General features: G+C 36.5%; 2 protein-coding genes across 2 annotated transcripts in view; both read right to left on the bottom strand.

Annotated features, from left to right (window-relative positions):
* LOC109679565 (uncharacterized) overlaps positions 1–20,626 on the bottom strand; it is a 370,197-nt gene that overhangs the window by 186,953 nt on the left and 162,618 nt on the right. The window lies entirely within an intron of this gene.
* The window catches only part of LOC141425600 (uncharacterized), a 66,467-nt gene that overhangs the window by 5,764 nt on the left and 40,077 nt on the right, over positions 1–20,626 (bottom strand). Inside the window, 1 exon segment of the mRNA XM_074081796.1 lies at positions 1,613–1,876. Coding sequence (XP_073937897.1) covers positions 1,613–1,876 — 264 coding nt within the window.

The raw sequence follows: 20,626 nt of genomic DNA, 5'->3' as shown, positions 1-20,626 counted from the left end.
GGGCTGGCCTCCATCCTCCAGATCTCTGCCTGCTGAGTGGCTAAATACAGTTGTAAGCCATCATGCCACGCCCATAATTTACTTTCTGTTAGGGCTATATTTTAATTTTTATTTTGTTTTGACTCTTGATACAGTATTCAAGTCTCTAGGTTTTGAAACATATTGTTTTCTAGACAGAGTTTTTATAGTCATCTTCAAAATTTGGGAGTTTTTCTTTGCATTCATTCATAATAACTTCCTTTTCAAGATTATTTATATCAGTGTTTTTGATCCTTAAAAGTTTTTAGCAACTTCTGGTGCATGAGATGCCACCAAAAAAAAAAAAAAAGTACCAAATTCTCTGAGAATAAGGCCCAGGCAGTAGTATTTTTAAAGCTTTCTAAATGGTTTTATTTTAGGATTGCCCTGCTTCCAGAATGAAAAGGAAGGCATATATCCATTTAAGTTATTTTCTTAATAGTATACCTAGATTGCACCAACAACATATTTCAACAAACTATTATAACAGAATCAGATAAAAGGGAAAAATGAGAGATAATTGTACCCCAAATAAATGGGAAACAAAGATAATCACTCAAGATGCATAAGAAGCTACTGAATTTACGGCCAAAATTATGTTTCCTGGAAATATACATGTTAGTGAGTTCCACTAATTATATAAGCGAGAGAGAAGGAGAGGAAGAAAGGAAAAAAGGAAGGAAGGAAGGAAAGAAAAAAGAAAGAAGGAAGGAAGGAAAGAAAAAAGAAAGAAGAGGAGGGAGGGAAGAAGAAAGGAAGGAAGAAAGAAGACAATCAAACATGAAGGTAAGGAAGAAAAACTCATGTCACAGGCAACCTGGGGTGGGAGAAAATAAACAGGAAAAGCGAATTTGGACATATAGAACAAAATGAATAGATTACAAATTTATTAGAATGCTTTATATTTAATGTATGTTACCATTTTATTTTCTGCACCCTCCATGGTGATTGCCTAGGATGAATTTATGCTTAGGATGTCATTTTTGCTAAAAGACTTGGTTAGAAAGCAGACAGGATGCCAAGCATAGCCAAATAAATGGTATATGCCCAATTTATTAGTTCATTTTGGATATTTGAGGTAGACAAAAAGATAGCATGTTTTGAAGTGGTTAGGCTAAGGGAGATAGCTTTGTGATGGACACTTGACAGATAGGTGGCAAAAGTTCAGAAGACAGAGACCACATCTTATCCCTTCTGTATCCTAGAACAGGAAATGCCCAACATACAGTAGAAACTTGGTAAGTACTTGGTAAGGAAACATGCTACAGCCCTACCGATACCGTGATGATGAGGTGGATCTGTACAGATAGATTGTGAACTGAGAATCACGGTGCTTGGGTGGCAGTTATAGTACATTCACAACATAGAAGATTGTATTAAATTATCTTTCACTTTCCTGTTAACTCTAAAATTTCCTTGTTTCTATATCTCAATTTAATCCGTATTATCAGCATTACTGATAATTGCTTATATCATTTTATGAAACTTTGCTTATTAAGATTTTCCAATTGCATGAAATGAAGTTAAAGGATAAAAAGAAGTAGCTTTGGAAAAATTTTTAATTCTCTTCCACTTACAAAATAGTATTACAAACCTGAAAATAGAGATTGCACAACCAGTGGTCCAAGTCCAGGCAAATCAGATCTTCAATTTTCCTGAAGCTGTCAAGTTTCTTGTTATATTGTCCTCGAGGAAGGGGACACTTGAATTTTCCTTCCACTACATGGAAATTGTTATCACACAAAGGAAAGATCCCCCAGCCTATGACCCGACCTGGATGAGCATATGTTCCACAAAGGAACAAGAGTTCAAACAAGAAAGCTATTCCGTGTTTCACATTGTTCCTGTCAGGGAGTACCTATGGAAGATATTTAAAAAAGAGAACATGGAGATGGTTGTATTTTTGAAACATGCTGTATCCAGTTATGCCATTAGATAACTTACATAAACAAGCCTTCCAGCCTCAGGTAACTAAGCAACCATAGCACCATGAAAGTATGACCCAAACAATAAGATGAATTTGGGCTCACCAGAAGATTCTACACTGTACGAGCTTTAGAAATCAAGCTTATAGTATGTTATCTAACACAGTGTTTTGTACTTTCATTCCTTTTTTGCTTCAGCTGGTATGCTATTGTTGTTATGGTTTGCATGTGTTCTCTGGAAACTTAATCCTCTAATTCATATGTTAATGGTTAGTGGGACCTTTGGAAGGTCATTAGGATTATATGAGGTCATGAGGATGAGGCTCTCAGGAGGACATCAGTGACTTTATAGATAAAGGAACACAGAAAGATAGAGCCTACTCTATCTCACCATGTGATGCCATCCACCATGTTATGATGTAGCAAGAAGGCCCTCAGCAGATATTGGTACCAGACTTTCCACCCTACAGAAACCATCAGCCTACTAAACGTCTTTTTAAATTACCATGTCTCTAATATTTTGTTATAGCAACCTGAAACAGGCTAAGACAACTGTATAATTATTTTTATTTCCCAACATAGTCATTATTTCATAGGCCTGTCATTCACTGTTGTATCTTTCAGGTACATAGCCTAAGCGCTTTGCAGAGAATAAATGCTTTTTGTTGAACAAATTGCCACACTGCAAAAAAATCTAAACCTGAACATTGATAAGTCAAATTATTATTACAAGGTCTAGTGTTAAAAATAAAGTAGGGTCCCATTAAGTTTTGGGACTACTGTTTATTTCAGTTGACAATAGAATACCCATCACTATATGAGCAATTTGAAAGACGTAAATAAATAACAATAGGTATAAAGATAGATAAAATGACCAGATTGACCAAGCCATTGTCCATATTCTCAGATATAAAGATGGAGCCTATTCCTCAGCCTTCAAAAATATTTTTTTGTTCTTTTGGAAGTACTGGGGTTTGAACTCAGGTACTCTATTGCTTGAGCCACACCTCCAGTCTTCTTTGCTTTGGTTATTTTTGAGATAGGGGTTCACATTTATGCCCAGGCTGGTCAAGACCTAGCCTCTGATTTACACTTTGTGCTTTGCTGGGATGTCAAATATACACCACAATGCTCAGCTTTTTATTGATTGAGGTAAAGTCTTGCTAACTTTTTGCCTGGGCTGGCTGCAAAATGTGATCCTCCTCATCTTTGCCTCCCATGTAAGCGGAATGACAGGCATGAGCCACTACCACACCTGGCCAAAAAAAAAAAAAAAAAAAAAATCAATGAAATACAAGACAGGAATAATTTCTTTATTTAAAAAATAGATTATAGACTTAAGTTTCTTTTTAATTTTTTTGTGAATAATTTTAAATGGACAAAGATAAGAAGTAGTCTCAAACTGTTTTACAGCAGATTTAGCCAAAATTGCATACATGTATTTATATGATTTACGTAAGTATCTCCAGACTTACTTCAGGAATAAAATGAAACAGGCATCTGTTGAAAAATGCCATAACCCTGTGGCAGCTGCTATTAAGCCATTAACAGGATCAGGTTTCATTTAAACCAGATTTACCATTTTCTACAACAGCCCATGGGAAAGCTAAAAACATTAGGCACAAATTACTGACAAAAGAGATCCTTAATCAAGCCGTACTTTTCATTTGGCTAGCTAGCCATGAGTAACATCTGTAATAAGAGAATAAAAGCTGAATGAGGAAAGGAGAAAGGGAATCAGAACTCTGTTCAGGGGTCATCATTTAAAAACAAATTGAACTGATGCTATCAACAATAAGTTCATCTAGTTTTAGCCTTGCATTTAGAAGTGAAAACTAGGACCTTTCTTATAGTAAAACTGGTCTTTTTCAGCAAAGTAGGTAAAATAAGAATTTGACCAGGATGGACAATTCTATTATTAACTTCATAGAGAAGTCACTTCTCTAGTAGTTAAGTTTTCATGCACTTGGATTTTCTCATCAATAAAAAACAGGGATAGGACTGAGGATGTAGTTTAACAGTACAGCACTTGTCTAGCACGTGCAAGGCCCTGAGTTCGATATCCAGGACTGCAAAATATATAGAGATATAGATATATATGTATAGATATATAGATGTACATACATATGCAAATATATATACATATATACATATATATAAATAAAAAATAAATAGGGTGTAAGTATCCTCATAGAATTGACACAATTATCAGCTTAATAAATATGTAAATGCTCAAAAAATATGAAATAGGCATTGTTTTTACTATTATCTGTTAGCATACAACAGAACAAGGGGGTTAGTTGTAATGATTACATAGAGGCATTAGGTGTGCATTATTCTTTGTCTATTTTAAGGAATTATCTCAACTACTTCTAAAGTGACTCAGATACGAATGCATTTTAACAAAAAGGAGAGAAACATAATCAAGGTTAAAATACATCTGAAAACATGCAAAACACCAGTGTCTTTTTGTACGTGACAATTCATTTGTGCTCGAGTCATCAAACACAACATATGAACACCATGCCACACTGTGTCACCTGTAGCAGTGCAAAAAGGGACCTTCACCTTAACCTGTTCCACAGGTTGAATCACACACAAGTACCACAATAGCCCCCAAAAGAAGTAAGTTTATGAACAAAACAAATCCCAGCCCCACTGACTAATTGAAAAGATGATAGGAGCCATAAACTATCAAATAAAACAATTTACTTTATCTAAACACCAGTTGTCTTTTTTATTTACTCTTTTAGTGCTTTCCCTTGATTCTGTTGTAGGAGAGACCTTTTGCCCATAATGTGTAATTTGGTACTCTTTCTTTTTTCTGTTCTTTGGCAAGAAAGATCACTACATTTCATTACACCTCTGTCAGAGGGTCTGTTCCACAAAGTTGACTATTTCCACAGCTATCCTTTGATGTGACATTTACATAAGTATTTTCATTAGTTTTTAAATGAAAAAACTATACATTAAGAGCAATAAATGTATCAGTGTCCTCTGATGTTAACACCAAGTCTCAATGCCATCTCATCACAAGAGTTATTGATGTTATGAGGTCCTGGGAGTTGGAGGTCATAATGTCCTTGAAGCAGCTTCATTTTTCCTGTGCCATTATGGAGACTTCTTTAGAAGAAAGAGCAACTGCAGAGATGACCTGGGATGATGCTTTTGATCTTCCATATCAAAGAAGGTCCACGTGAAAGATGAGTGGAGACTAGAATCCAAGAAGCAAGCGAGAATTTTGAAAGCTGAATGTTGAGTGGAGGACTGGGAAGGGAAAGAAAATTTTTTTTCCACTTGAACACCAAATACCTTTAAATTATAGCAATCCAGAATAGCCTACAGCAAATGACACAAGATGATAAAAATGTGTAATCCTGAAATATTGTTCATTTTGCTGTATCTTCTGAACTTTTTGTAGTGACTGTGGTTTTTATAATCAGAAAAAAATGGCGGTGTCTTAAAAAACAGCGTCATCAAAAGCCTGCTTCCAGTTGTGATGGAAATAGTCACAAATGCCCAACACTTCCATCGTAATAAGTAAAAACAGTTAAATTATAAAATTATCTGTATTTTTAACTAGTTGGTGAGCTAAGAAAACAAATTTATAGGGTACTAAATCAAAGAAAAGGTCAAGCCTGTTCTCTGTAAGCTAGGACTAGATACAGCTTTAATTCTGGGGACAGGAGAAGATGCCAGACCCATTGTTAGTTGAAAGACTTTGCAGAGGAAAGGAGAGTCTGGTGGAACTTTAAACAACATCACACTAATATGGAATATTGAATATGCATGAGCCCGTGACCCATAGCAAGTCCTCAATACTTACCAATTCTCAATCATAGGACCCTTATCAAGTACTCAGCCACAGAAGGGCAAACTGGATCAAGGCAGGGAGGAAAAGATATTTCCAGCAGAGTGAGAGAATCTCAGTTATATGGTGCTTTGGATACCAAGTCGAGCTGGAAGGAGAGCTCTTTTATAATGTAAAACTTTTGAAACCAGTAGTAAATTCAAACTAACTAAAGCTTTAATCCAACCTCAATTTAGTTCAATTCCTGATTTGAGCAGAGAGATCAATCTGTGATAGGAGATAAATCTTTTCTACTCCATTGTCTACAGTTTACTTATGCACAATGTCTTGCATATGATATGGGACATCGACAGAAGCAGAGAAATAGGAAGCATAGACAAAAGAAAACCAGTCAGTGAAAACTGACCAGTAGATAATCCACATACTGGACTGTACAAAGACTTTAAACTGTCGTTATAATTTTAAAAACTTAAAGGAAAAGATGAATATAATGAAAAGTTGGAATATTTCAGGAAAGAACTTTAAAACATTTTATAACACAAACAAAATATTTAAAATGTCAAAAATCATTACATGGACTTCACAGTAGAAATGGACACAACAGGAAAAGGACAGGTAATCTTTAAGACAGTTCAGTGGAAATTATCCCAACTAAAGCACAAAAGCAAAAAGAATGAAAAAGAAAAAAGAGATCAGAGCATGAAAAACCTGTGGAACAATAACCTGCAGTCTAACATACATGCACTTGAACTCTAGCAGGACAAAAGAAATGATACAGAAAAAAAAAGAAAAACATTTGAAAAAAATTTACTAAGAAATTTCCAAAATTGATGAAAGACATTGATCTACAAAACCAAGACACTTAGAAAATTTCAAACAGGAAAAATACAAAAGGAAATAATCCCCAGGCATCTCATAGTAAAACTGATGAAAATCAAGCAGAAAAGGTAAATATTAAAAATATAGGCTCATTGATGACATCTAATAAAAAATTTTATTATTGACTATTAATGGGATATAATTCATCAAATATCCATATTTTCTTAGCACAAAACCCCAAATTTAATGTAAAAATAGTATACATTGTATAGAAAATCTCTCAGATGCCCCTACCAACTCAGGCTTCATCATAGGCACATGGAAAACCCAATTCATTTCTTTGTCCAGCTTCTTTGCTCTTCCTTCAGGCCACATAAAGTTATTTTTACTTTTGGCACTGAGCAAAATATTTGTAGAAACATTGGTTCATTATGAACTTTGCTGCTTGGTAGGTTAATTCTTGTCTAACTAACATCATATTGCAGCCTTATATTTATTATATGAACTGAAATTTCTTAGCATTGTATTCATCACTTTAATGCAGTCTAACCATAATCTAACTTTCTAGTTTTATTTCTCAACACAAATTAAATACATATTGACATATATAATCCCTACACATACATATTAAATATTGTCAAAATTATTGTTATCAAAATTATTTTCTCAAGTACCTAGCTACACACACACACACACACACACACACACACACACACACATTCATCCAAAGTCTATTATTGTCTCATGATGTTCTCTTCATCAGGAAATCAGTCTTCCTTTCTCAAGAGTTGTTCATTATAATCAAAGAATCTCATTTTCAGTTTGGACAAGACCTTGGAGGTTTTCATTTCTAATCCACAGGTTTGTCAGCAGACATACAGGTAGAGATAGTGGTGGAAGCCAGATCAAGGCTGGGAGGTATGCGAGCTTTCATAACTCTTACTAAGACAGTCTAGGAATTTTAAAGTTATTAAAACTTAATAGCAATAATAACACAGTAGTTATAAAGATTCAGTGACCTCATAAAGGACATTTTAAAAAATTATCTAATAAATAAGCTAATGAGATATATAACACAAATTTTGATTAATTTACATCTAGCCTTCTATTAGGAATCTATCCTATAATATACTAGAGATTATTCATTCTCCACCTGTAGGTTACACTAATGAAAATACTAACACATTTGTAAGTTAACCAATCCACGTGTTCTAATTATTAGGGAAGTGACTCTCCCTAATAAGCAGCCATGGTGCCATTAATGCTGCTCACCTCTTCACCTTCCAAACATGAAGTAAGATTGTACCTTCTCTCACCTTGTGGTGGAAGGCCCATTTGTCTACTTATTGGTAAACGGTCTGTGAGTGGATCACATAGCACTCAACACTTCTAGGCCAGAGCTAAATCCTCCAGAGTTGTCTTGGCTTGTCCTTTGTCATGGTGATAAGCAAGACTCCATGCAGTGGTCCTTTAACCAGCCTTTGACTAAGGATGAGAATGGAGGGAGCAATGCCTCCTTCTGTTCTGAAGTAGACATGCAGCATTAATGAGGAACAAGCTTCTGTTGTGTTAAGCCACTGAGATGTTTTGGGTTCTTTTGGTATTATAGGATAACCAAGCTTATGTTGATTGATTTGCTGGTCTTTCCCAATATTTACCCAAGTTCAATCTTTTTTTTCTTTTCTTTTCATTTATTCATATGTGTATACATTGTTTGTGCCACTTATCCCCCAACCTTCCTCGCTTCCAGGCACAAACTGTTCTGCCCTTTTCTGCAATTTGGTTGAAGAGTATACATAGGTAATAATGAGAAAGACATAGCGGTTTTGCTAGTTGAGATAAGGATGGCTATACAGAGAGATTCCTAGCATTGCTTCCACGCACAAGTGTATTACAACCCAAGCTGATTCATCTCTACCTGACCTCTTCACTACTTCCTGGTCACATTCCCATATTGATCTCTGTCAATTTAAGGTTACTGTATTAGCTCCTTTGCAGTGGGGACATCAAACACTTTCAAGTTTTGGGTTTCCTACCTTTCCCTATACCTCCTGTATGTGTCCTCCACTTAGTGTGAGACCCAAGTCTAATAATATTACTGCATTTGTTTTAGGTCTAAAGTCCACATATGAGGGAGAACATACAATTTTTGGCTTTCTGAGCCTGACTAACTTCGCTTAAGATGATGGTCACCAGTTTCATTCATTTCCTTGCAAATGATAAGATTTCATTCTTCTTCATGGCTCAGTAAAATTCCACTGTGTATAAATACCACATTTTCTTAATCCATTCATGAGCAGTGGGGCATCTTGGCTGTTCCCATAACTTGGCTATTGTGAATATCGCTGCAATAAAAATAGGAGTGAAGGTGCCTCTGGAGTAACCTGAGCCACATTCCTGTGGGTATATATCTAGGAGTGAGATTGCTGGATCATATGGAAGATCTATGTTTTGTTTTTTAAGAAGCCTCAATATTGTTTTCCAGAGTAGTTTTACTAGCTTGCATTCCCACCAGCAGTGTATGAGGGTTCCTATATTTCCACATCCTTGCCAACACCTGTTGGTGGTGGTGTTTTTATTGATGATTAGTCTAACAGGGGTGAGGTGGAATCTTAGTGTGATTTGATTTGCATTTCCTTTATGGCCAGAGTTGGTGAACATTTTTTCATGTGTTTTTTTTGGCCATTTGAATTTCTTCTTTTGAAAAGTTCTTTTTAGTTCATTCAGTTGCCCACTTCTTTGTTGGTTCATTGACTTGGGGGGAGTTTAGGTTTTTCAGCTCCCAGGTTATCAGTCCTTTCTCTGATGTATGGCTGGAAAATATTTTCTCCCACTCTGTGGGTGGTCTCTTCAGTTTAGAGACCATTTCTTTTGTTGTACAGAAGCTTTTTAATTTTATGAAGTCCCAATTGTCTATCCCTTCTCTTAATTGCTGAGCTGCTGAGGTTCTATTGAGGAAGTCCTTGCCTAAAAGTATTGCTTTCAGAGTATTCCCTACTCTTTCTTGTATAACTTCAGAGTTTCAAGTCTGATATTAAGGTCCTTGATACATTTTGAGTTGATACAATTACAGTGTGACAAACATGGATCTAGTTTCAGTTTTCTGCATGCAGATAACCACTTTTCCAAGCAACATTTGTTGAAAAGGCAGTCTTTTCTCCATTGTACGTTTTTGGCTCATTTGTCAAAAATGTGGTGGGCATAGCTGTGTGGATTCATATCTGGTCCTCTATTCTGTTCCACAGGTCTTCATGTCTGTTTTTGTGCCAGTACCATGCTATTTTTATTGCTATTGCTTTGTAATATAGTTTGAAGTTGGGTATTGTGATACCTCCAGCATTGCTCTTTTTGCTGAATATTGCCTTGGCTATTCTCCGTCTCTTGTATTCCAAATGAACTTTAGGGTAGATTTTTCAATCTCTGTGATGAAAGTTATTGGGTTTTAATGGAAATTGCATTAAACATGTAGATTGCTTTTGGTAGTAGAGCCATTTTTACTATGCTGATTCTACCAGTCCATGAGCACAGGAGATCTTTCCACCTTCTGTAGTCTTCCTCAATCTCTTTCTTCAGAGGTTTGTATTATCCTTGTACAGGTCATTCACATCCTTTGTTAAGTTTACTCCTAGGTATTTGATTTTTTTTTGAGGCTATTGTAAATGGAATTGTTTCCATATATTTTTTCTCAATTTGTTCATTGTTGGTGTATAGAAAAGCACAAGATTTTTGTAAGTTGATTTTGTATCCTGCCACCTTCCTGAAGCTGTTTATGGTGTCTAGCAGTTTTTGGGTAGAGTTTTTTGGGTCTTTAAGATAGAGGATCATTTTGTCTGCAAATAAGGATATTTTGACACTTTCTTTACCTATTTGTATTCCTTTTATTTCTTCTTCTTGCCTAATTGCTCTGGCTAGGAATTCCAGGACTATGTTGAATAGGAGTGGGGATAGTGGGCACCCTTGTCTTGTTCCTGATTTTAGGGGAAATGGTTTCAGCTTTTCCCCATTAAGTATGATGTTCGCTATAGGTTTGTCATATACAGTTTTTACAATGTTGAGGTACTTTCCTTCTATTCCTAGTTTTCTTAGAGCTTTTATCATGAAGTGGTATTGGAGTTTATCAAAGGCTTTTTCTGCATCTATTGAGATGCTCAAGTGGTTTTTGTCTCTGCTTCTATTAATGTGCTATATTACATTTATAGATTTGCATATGTTGAACCACCCCTGCATCCCTGAGATGAAGCTGACTTTGTCATGGTGAATGATTTTTCTGATATGTTGTTGGATTTGGTTTGCCATTATTTTATTGAGGATTTTTGCATCAATGTTCATTAAGGAGATTGGCTTATAGTTCTCCCTTTTGGAGGTGTCTTTGTCTGGTTTTGGGATGAGTGTAATACTGGCTACATAAAATGAGTTAGGCAGTTTTCTTTCCTTTTCTATGTATGGAACAGTTTAAGAAGGGTTGGTATTAGTTCTTCTTTAAAGGTCTGATAGAATTCAGCAGAGAATCCATCAGATCCTGGACTTTTCTTTTTTGGGAGACTCTTTATTGCTGCTTCAATTTCATTTTCTGTTATAGACTATTCAGGTGATTAATGTCCTCTTGGTTCAATTTTTTATAGTCATAAGTATCTAGAAATCTGTCCATTTCTTCAAAATTTTCACATTTATGAGAATATAGTTTCTCAAAGTAGTCTCTGATGACTTCCTGGATTTCTGTGGTGTTTGTTTTTATCTCCCCTTTTGCATTTCTTATTTTACTGATTTGGGTTTTTTCTCTCCTCATTTTAGTCAGATATGTCAGGGGTCTGTCAATCTTGTTTATTTTTCAAAGAAACAGTTTTTTATTCTGTTGATTCTTTGTATGGTTTTTAGTTGTTGTTGTTTCTATTTCATTAATTCCAGCCCTTATTTTTATTATTTATCTCCTTCTGATTGTTTTGGGTTTTGCTTGTTCTTGTTTTTCTAGGAGTTTGAGATGTAGCATTAGGTCATTGATTTGAGATCTTTCTTTCCTTTCAATATATGCACTCATAGCTGTAAACGTTCCTCTGAGGACTGTCTTTGCTGTGTTCCATGGGTTCTGGTAGGTTGTGTTTTCATTTTCATTAACTTCCAGGAACCTTTTAATATCCTCTTTTATTTCATCAGTGACCATTGATCATTGAGCAATGTCTTGTTCAGCTTCCAATTGTTTGCATAATTTTTGCTGTTGTTTTTGTTGTTGAGTTCTAGTTTTATTGCATTGTGATCAGATAGATTGCATGGGATTATTTATATTTTCTTATATTTGCTGAGGCTTGCTTTGTGCCTAAGATATGATCAGTTTTGGAGATAGTTCCATGTGCTGCTGAGAAGAATGTATATTGTGCAGAAGCTGGATGAAATATTCTATAGACATCAGCTAGGTCCATTTGATCTTTGGTGTGATTTAGTTCTAGAATTTCTTTATTGATTTTTTGTTTGGATGACCCATCTGTGGGGAGTATTAAATCTCCCACTACCACTGTGTTGGAGTCTATATGTGCTTTTAGGTCTTTCAGAGTATGTTTGATGAAAATTGGGTGCATTGACGTTGGATGCATGTAGGTTGATAATTATTATTTCCTTTTTGCATATTTCTCCTTTTATTAGTATAGAATGTCCTTTTTTATCTCATTTGATCAATGTAAGTTTGCAGTCTACTTTGTCTCAGGTAAGTATTGTTACTCCTGCCTGTTTTCAGGGACCATTGGCTTGGTAAATCTTCTTCCAGCCTTTCACTTTCAGTGAAAACAAGCCAGTGCTTGTTTCTGTCAATGAGATGGGTCTCCTAAAAACAATAGATTGTTGGATCTTTTTAAATCCAGTTTGCCAGAAGGTGTCTTTTGATACTGGAGTTAAGTCCATTAACATTCAGTGTTAATATTGATAGGTATGTGGTGATTCCTGTCATTTACTTGTTTTTGTTGTTTACAGGTTTTGATTGTGTGCAGCTGAATCAATGTTATTCTCTGATTCCTTGTCTTTTCTTCTCCTGTGGTTTGGTACTGCCTGTCTTCTCATGGTTTTGTTTGCTTTCATTTTCTGTGTGCAGAATTCCTTGAAGAATCTTTTGTAGTGGTGGCTTGGTGGTCATATATTGTCTTAGTTTCTGCTTATCGTGGAAGACTTTTATTGCTCCATCTATTTTGAATGAGTTTTGCTGGGTAGAGTATCCTAGGGTTGAAGTTACTTTCATTCAGTGCCCGGAAGACCTCACTTCATGCCCTTCTTGATTTTAAGGTTTCTGTTGAGAAATCTGCTGTGATTTTGATGGGTTTACCATTGTATGTTATTTGTTTTTTCTCTCTTACAGGCTTCAATATTCTTTCTCTATGCTCTGTGCTTGTTGTTATAATGATAAATTGTCATGGGGAGGTCCTATTTTGGTAAATCTGTTTGGTGTCCTGGAGGCTTCTTGTACCTGAATGGTCATAACTTTCTCTAGATTTGGGGAATTTTCTGTTACTATTGTATTGAATATATTACAAATCCCTTTCCTTCTTCAATGCCCATGATTCTCAGGTTTGGTCTTTTGATGGAGTTGAATGTTCCTTTCACAGGTCTTGAGTTGTTTGACTAATAGTTCTTCAGTTTTTCCTTTAATTTCCATTTTATCTTCAAGTTCTGAGACTCTGTCTTCTGCATGTTCTAGTCTACTGCAGTGGTCTTCCACTGTGTTTTCTGTTTCTGTTTCATTCTTTTTTCTGAGGTTTTCCATATCATGGGTCACTTCCTCTTTAATATTATCTATTTTCATCTTTTATTCATTTATCTATTTATAGCACATTCTCTGTTTCCCTTTGGTGTTTATTTAGTGCTCCTATGAGTTCATTTATTTGTTTCTGTGTCTTCTTGTATTCTTTATTTTTGGTATCTTGAAATTTCTTGAGTGCCTCTTGTACATTTTAGTTAACCATATCTAGTATCATATCCATGAGATTCTCAGTGATTGCTTGCAGGATTTCTTCTTTGAGAATGTTCTTGTGGACATAATTGGGTTCCTTGATGTCATTTATCTAAGTTTTGTTGGAGTCCGGAACTGGGTATCCATTTTCTTCATTTCCCTCTGAATTCTGTATTAAATTACTTTTTGGGAGAGAATGTTTTCCATCTCTTTTTCTTCTTCCCATAGCTCCACTTGGTATTGTACAGCTATGTTCTTGACAGGCTAGTTGGTGTTTTCAGTCACCCACTTTCTATCCCTTGATTTAATTTTTGTTTTGTGTCTATCTTGGGATTTAGCTAAGGTGGTATGCTATTTATGTCCCTGGTCTGGGTGTAATTCAGTATTAACTAATTCACAGGTTTAATACCCGACCAGTAGTTTATGTGTTATATATAATATCCCCTGGTGGTAATAGCTATAAGCAGTGGGACTTGGGGGGTTAATGTTTGTAATGCTAGCTACAGAAATTTGGGGAGTTGGATCGGATGGTACTAAAGGTGGAGATGGGAAGTGGGGTGGGTAAGTGGGGAAAGCAGTGTGGGGGCTGCTGTTTTTGTTGTCCTTGTGTGTATTTGGCTATAATTCTGTTGCTGTAGAAGAGGGCGTTTGTGTTAGGGATTGCAGGGGTTTGGGGTTGTGTAAAGTTGGTATAGTAGATTCTTCAGTGGGTGATGAGTGTTTAGGAGGGATGGGTAGTCTGGTGACAGGTTGATGAGAATGGGAGGAGAAGGTGAGGACTGGGGGAACAGAGTGGGTGAGAGGGGGGCAGAAGGAGTTGTTGGAGAGAGGAGCAATGAGTTTCAGCACAGGAGAAAGATGGAGAGTGAAGGGGGTGAGAGTAGGTATGAGAGGATGATGATGGTTAAGTTGATAGTATAGAAAGAGAAGAGGGAAAAAAAGATAATAGGAGTAAAAGTACAAATAGAAAATCCAAAATAATAAAACTAACAAACAAACAAAATAAAACCAAAGAAATCACCAGGGAGAGATGAACAAACAGACAAGAAAAAAGCAAACAACAACAACAACAAAAAACTCCAGGTACAGGAACAATAGAATTTCAGTCCAGCAGCACATACACACCAGGTAAGCCATGACAAAGGCAAGGTTCAGGCCCAGGCCAGCATCCTAGGAACAGAAAGGATTCCAGGTAACTCTCATTGCCAAGGTTGAAGGTGCTGTCAATGGGCTGCAGGTGTAGGTCAAGGTGCGGGACACCATGCTGCCACATGACCCACCAGGACGTAATGTACTCCAAGAGCACTGCTGGCATGGCTTGGACAGAGTCCCCTCAAGTTCAGTCCTAACCACTTTTTTAAACAGTATTATTGTGCCAAGATAACCATAATTCTGTCACTTCTTATAAGGTCAAGAAACTCGTGGATTTTGTCACCAAAGTAGAGCCCATAATAGAGGGCCATGCAAATATTCAAATCATCTGCTTTTCAGCAGGTAAGCGGAACATTAGTTAATGTGTTAAGTTGCTCATGGGAATGCTACTTTGGCTTCCCTTAAAGTTAACTTGCTTGCAATTCTTCTAAATGCATATTACATGCTTCTCCTGCTTTATATACAGTGTATGGGATACTTCCACCCAAATTGTTCAGCCCTTCTCTGTTTAATTACTTCTCTCATTTAACTGGGAATAATATATCCTAGAGATTAAAAAATGCAGGTTTTGGAATCAAACAAACTTAAGGATAAATTCCAGTTTACCTACCTACTGTTTCCTGATCTTGGTGTCACTGCATATAAAGGGCTGGGAGGGGAGTAATGGTGACAAATCAAGAGAATGGGAAATACACTAAATTGTATCTTCCAGGTTTACCATTCTGTGCAGAATGAGGGTAGTCAAGGAAGTAAATCAATGCTTAATTTGCATTGGAAATAGCAAAATGGTCTTTTTGAAACAGACAACTCAGAACACATGAGTGGGAATTTCTACAGCATGGAGTAATCTAGATTATCCAGTGAGAGTTTTATAGTACAATTATTTTCTTTCCCACACTCCCAGTCAAGATGAATAAATAGGCAAATTATCTCTAGTCTCCACTCTGTAAGAAAGTAATTATTTCTGGAAATCTAGAGTTCAAGAACAAAAGTTCACAGCAGCTATAAGTATCATAGTTTCTGCACAGGACAGAGAAAAATCTTACTTCCTGTACCACTGACAACCAGTATTCCAAGTCCCTGTTTTATAAAATTTATTTTTTAAATCCTTAATCTTAAATGTTGTTATAATATGCAGTTAAAATTTATGCACTAAATTCAAGGTACTTTTCAAAGCACTTTCTTCTTATTAACTTATGTGCCACAATAATCCCATACTGAAACTGAAACCTGATCCATGTCTATCACCCTGTACTAGTATCAACTCAAAATGGATCAAGGACCTAAATATCAGACCTGAAACCCTGAAGTTACTACAGGAAGGAGCAGGAAACATTCTGCAACAAATAGGTATAGGCAAAGACTTCCTCAATAGAACCCCAGCAGTCCAGCAATTAAGAGAAAGGATGGACAAATGGGACTTCATAAAATTAAAAAGCTTCTGCACAACAACAGAAATGGTCTCTAAACTGAAGAGAACACCCACAGAGTGGGAAAAAATATTTGCCAGCTACACATCAGACAAAGGACTGATAACCAGAATATACAAGGAACTTAGCAAACTAAAGTCTCCTAAAAATCAATGAACCAATTAAGAAACGGCAACTGAACTAAACAGAACTTTCTCAAAAGAAGAAATTCAAATGGCCAAAAAACACATGAAAAAATGCTCACCATCTCTAGCCGTAAAGGAAATGCAAATCAAAACCACACTAAGATTCCACCTCACCCCTGTTAGAATAGCCATCACCAAAAACACCACCACCAGCATGTGTTGGTGAGGATGTGGGGAAAAAGGAACCCTAATCCACTGCTGGTGGGAATGCAAGCTATTACAACCACTCTGGAAAAAAAATTTGGAGACTTCTTAAAAATCTAAACATCGACCTGCCATATGATCCAGCAATCCCACTCCTGGGGATATACCCAAAGTAATGCAACACAAGTTACTCCAGAGGCACCTGCACACCCATGTTTATTGCGGCACTATTCACAACAGCCAAGTTATGGAAACAACCAAGATGCCCCACTACTGATGAATGGATCAAGAAAATGTGGTACTTGTACACAATGGAATTTTACTGAGCTATGAAGAAGAATGAAATCTTATCATTTGCAAGTAAATGGATTGGAACTAGAAAACATCATTCTGAGTGAGGTCAGCCAGGCTCAGAAGACCAAAAATCATATGTTCTCCCTCATATGCAGACTTTAGATCTAGGGCAAATGCAGCAATGTTGTTAGACTTGGATCACACAACAAGGGGAGAGCACATACAGGAGATATAGGAATAGATAGAAAACCCAAAATATGAAAGCATTTGACGTCTCCACTCCAGAGGAACTAATACATAAACCTTAAAGTGACAGAGGTTATCATGAGAAGGGGATCAGGAACCAGTGTAAAGATCAGTTAGAGATGAATCAACATGGGTCATAACACATGGGTACACGAAAGCAATGTTAGGAATCTCTCTGTACAGCTATCCATAACTCAACTAGCAAAATCGCTTTGTCTTCCTTATTATGCTTTTCTCTTTTCTTCAACAAAATTAGTGATAAGGGCATAACAGGACCTGCCTGGAACTGAGGGGTGGGGAGAAGGGGATAGGGTAGAGAAATGACCCAAACAATGTATGCAGATGTGAATAAATGAATTAAAAATATAAAAAATATGAAAAAAAAATCCCATACAGTAGATTCTATTATGGACCCAATATTTTACAAATGCCAAAATTTAGACAAAGAGAGACTTAGCCCAAGGTCACACTACACAGATGTGCAAGATAGAGCTGGGTTTTAATTTGGGGCAAACTGCTTCAGAGCCATTCATGCTGCACTTTTTTTTTCTTTCTTTCTTTTATCATTTGTACATTTACTTACATGAGTATACATTGCTTGTATACACCCCCCACATACCCACTTCCGAGTAGAACCTGTTCTGCCCTCTTGTTCTCCAATTTTGTTGAAGAGATAGTAAGAAAGACACTGTGTTTTTGCCAGTTTGAGGTAAAGATAGCTAGCATTGCTTCCATGCACTTGTGTAATGCAACCCACATTGGTTCATCTCTACCAGACCTCTTTGCCACTTCCTGGTCCCCTTTCCATAGTGGCCTCTGCCAGTTTAAGATTACTATATTCGCTCTCTACAGTGAGCACATCAACCACATTCAAGTTTCAGGTTTCCTTCCCTTTCCTTATTCCTCCCGTGTGCATTCTCCCCTTAGTGTGTGACCCATGTGCAATAATATTACTACATTTGTTTTAGGTCTATAATCGCATATGAGGAAGAACATGCAATTTTTGGCCTTCTGAGCCCAACTAACTTCACTTAAGATGATGTTCTCCAATTCTATCCATTTACTTGTGAATGACAAAATTTGATTCTTCTTTGTGGCTGAGTAAAATTCCATTGTGTATAACTACCACATTTTCTTAATCCATTCATCAGTAGTGGGGCATCTTGACTGTTTCCATAGCTTGGCTATTGTGAATATTGCTGCAGTAAACACGGGTGTGCAGGTGCCTTTGTAGTAACCTGAGTATATCCCTAGGAGTGGTACTGCTGAATCACATGGCAGAGCTATGTTTAGTTTTTTAAAAAGCTTCCATAGTGTTTTACAAAGAGGTTGTACTAGTTACATTCACACCAGTAGTGTATGAGGGTTCCTTTTTCCCCACATCCTCACCAACATTTTTTGTTGGTGGTGTTCTTGATGATGGCTATTCTAACAGGAGTGAGGTGGAGTCTTAGTGTGGTTTTGACTTCATGCTGCACTTTCTGAAGGTAGGAGGAGCCAACCTGAAGTACTTTGGATTTATGGTGAAAGGCATCAAGGTCATTCTGCTCTATCCTACTGATCGCTCTTCATGACTCCCATAAACTGAGGAGCCTGGGCTCTTCTTCCAGATATTTCTTTGTATCTAGTATTTCCCTCTTAAATGATTCACTTTGGGTTCAGGCATCCTAAAAGATCAAGTGGCTACAAAGAAAAATAATCCCCAAAAAAACCCAGGATCCACAAACAATAAATCTTTCTAAAAGGTTAAATTTACCATCTAGTTTAAAAATTAATATTTCTGAATTAGAATCTTTCTTAAATAAGGGATTCAATTCTATGATCTCTCAAATATAAAGTCATTGCAGCTAATTTTATGATTCCTTTACTTATACAGAGGCCATCAATGCTCATAAGTTTAGTTTATATAAGAATTCCTCAAGAGTGCTTATTCAAGATGCAGATTTCCACTGAATCAGTGTTTACATTTGAACTGTTAAATCTGGAGTGGAACATGGAACTGAATTTTAACTAGTAATAGTGCACCAGGTGATCACAGTTTGAATAATCAACCAGCTGCTCCTTCAGCCTATACTTTGAGAACCGTTATCCAATATAAATAAAAGATAAGCAAGACAGGAATGTATATCTTTGATCATATGTCTAATTGACTTCCACTGATTAGGACAACTACATTGCTGTCTAAAAATCTGCATGAATAACCATAAGACCTATCCATGATTCTCCACCAAACATGACTAAAATCAAGAGGAACTATCTGACATATCATCTCATTATATTGCAATTCCTTTACCTGACCTCAACCTCAATATGTCATAGCTCATCTCTTCTCATGCTACTCAATGTTCATCTAAGAATATTTCACTCTAGAGAGACAGAAAAATCTAATTGAATATTTTAATTTAGAAAATAGAGTGCTGGGATTCTCACTCCCATCCTCCTCTATCTTTTTATTTCTTTTGCTTTTTACGTGAAAACAAAAAGTTGAATTTTCTTTTCAGTTTCTCCTTGTTAGGCAAAAGATAGATCTTTCCCTTCATTGTCCCTGAGAGTTGAACACATTGGGGAAAAATTGGGCACAGCCCATTACTTTTACAAACCCCAGTGAGTGAGCCTCAATGCACAAAAAGATGGCATGTTTGAGCATCTGCAGCCTGATTAGATCAAAGACCAACAAATTAACCACAAATGGCTTTACAAGGAGCATGCAAATATATCATTTGGAAAGGAGAAAACTTTTGGCAATAATTGCTAATCAACATTTCCCCTTTGGGCAGCCCATATTGCACCAAAGACATCTAGCAAGGAAGAAAATGACTGCCGCATTTTGCATTTCACAAAGCTCTTACAAAGCATATTATCACATTTGGTCTGCACATCACTCCTATAATGTTGTTGATATTAGCCCATTTTACAGGTAATTAAAAAAAGATTTTGGAAAAAAGTGACTTGCTCATTTTCCCAACTACTAATTTGTTGGTTTGACTATATCAACAATAATATTCATGATTTTCTGCTTCTCATTTGTTTACACACATTTATTAAATGCCCACTTTTGTACTGAAGCATCATTTTGGCTTTGAGGACAACAATAAAAGTTTTTGCTCTCCTTGAGCTATTGACTGGTGGGGAGGAGATAAGTAAATAAATAAATAGGATGTTTTCAATAAACGGATGGAACTTCAGCTCATCATGTTGAATGAGAAAAGTCAAGCTCAAAAAGTCAAATATAGCATTTTTTATTCATTTGTGGAATCTGGACCCACAATGACGATGATGATGATGATGATGATGATGATGATAATGGGACATGAATGTAAAAGAGGGACACCCTAGGGGGATCAGCAGGGGGCGGGGAAGGCAGGAGGTAGGGACAGAAAAGACACTGAGAGGTAAGAGGATCAAAGTACATTACATATAGACATATGATGTCAGCATAATCAAACCTACCAAACACTGTTTGAAAAAAGAAGGGGAGGGTGCATTCTATATGCAATGAGGATCCTAATGCAATGGAAAATGTTGAGCAGAGGTTTGACATGATCGGGTTGGCAGTTTACTAACTGACCTTTATTGGTCTGTGAATTTAGTAATGCTTTTGTTTGAATATAAATCATTTTCTTACCACCATAAGCTATGATAGCCTCATCAGTTCAAAAGAACTAACAGAGGCA

The sequence above is a fragment of the Castor canadensis genome, chromosome 8, assembly GCF_047511655.1.
Source record: "Castor canadensis chromosome 8, mCasCan1.hap1v2, whole genome shotgun sequence".
In the NCBI taxonomy this organism is placed as follows: domain Eukaryota; kingdom Metazoa; phylum Chordata; class Mammalia; order Rodentia; family Castoridae; genus Castor; species Castor canadensis.
Note: the sequence above shows the minus strand (reverse complement) of the source record. Positions and strands in the feature narration are given on the sequence as shown.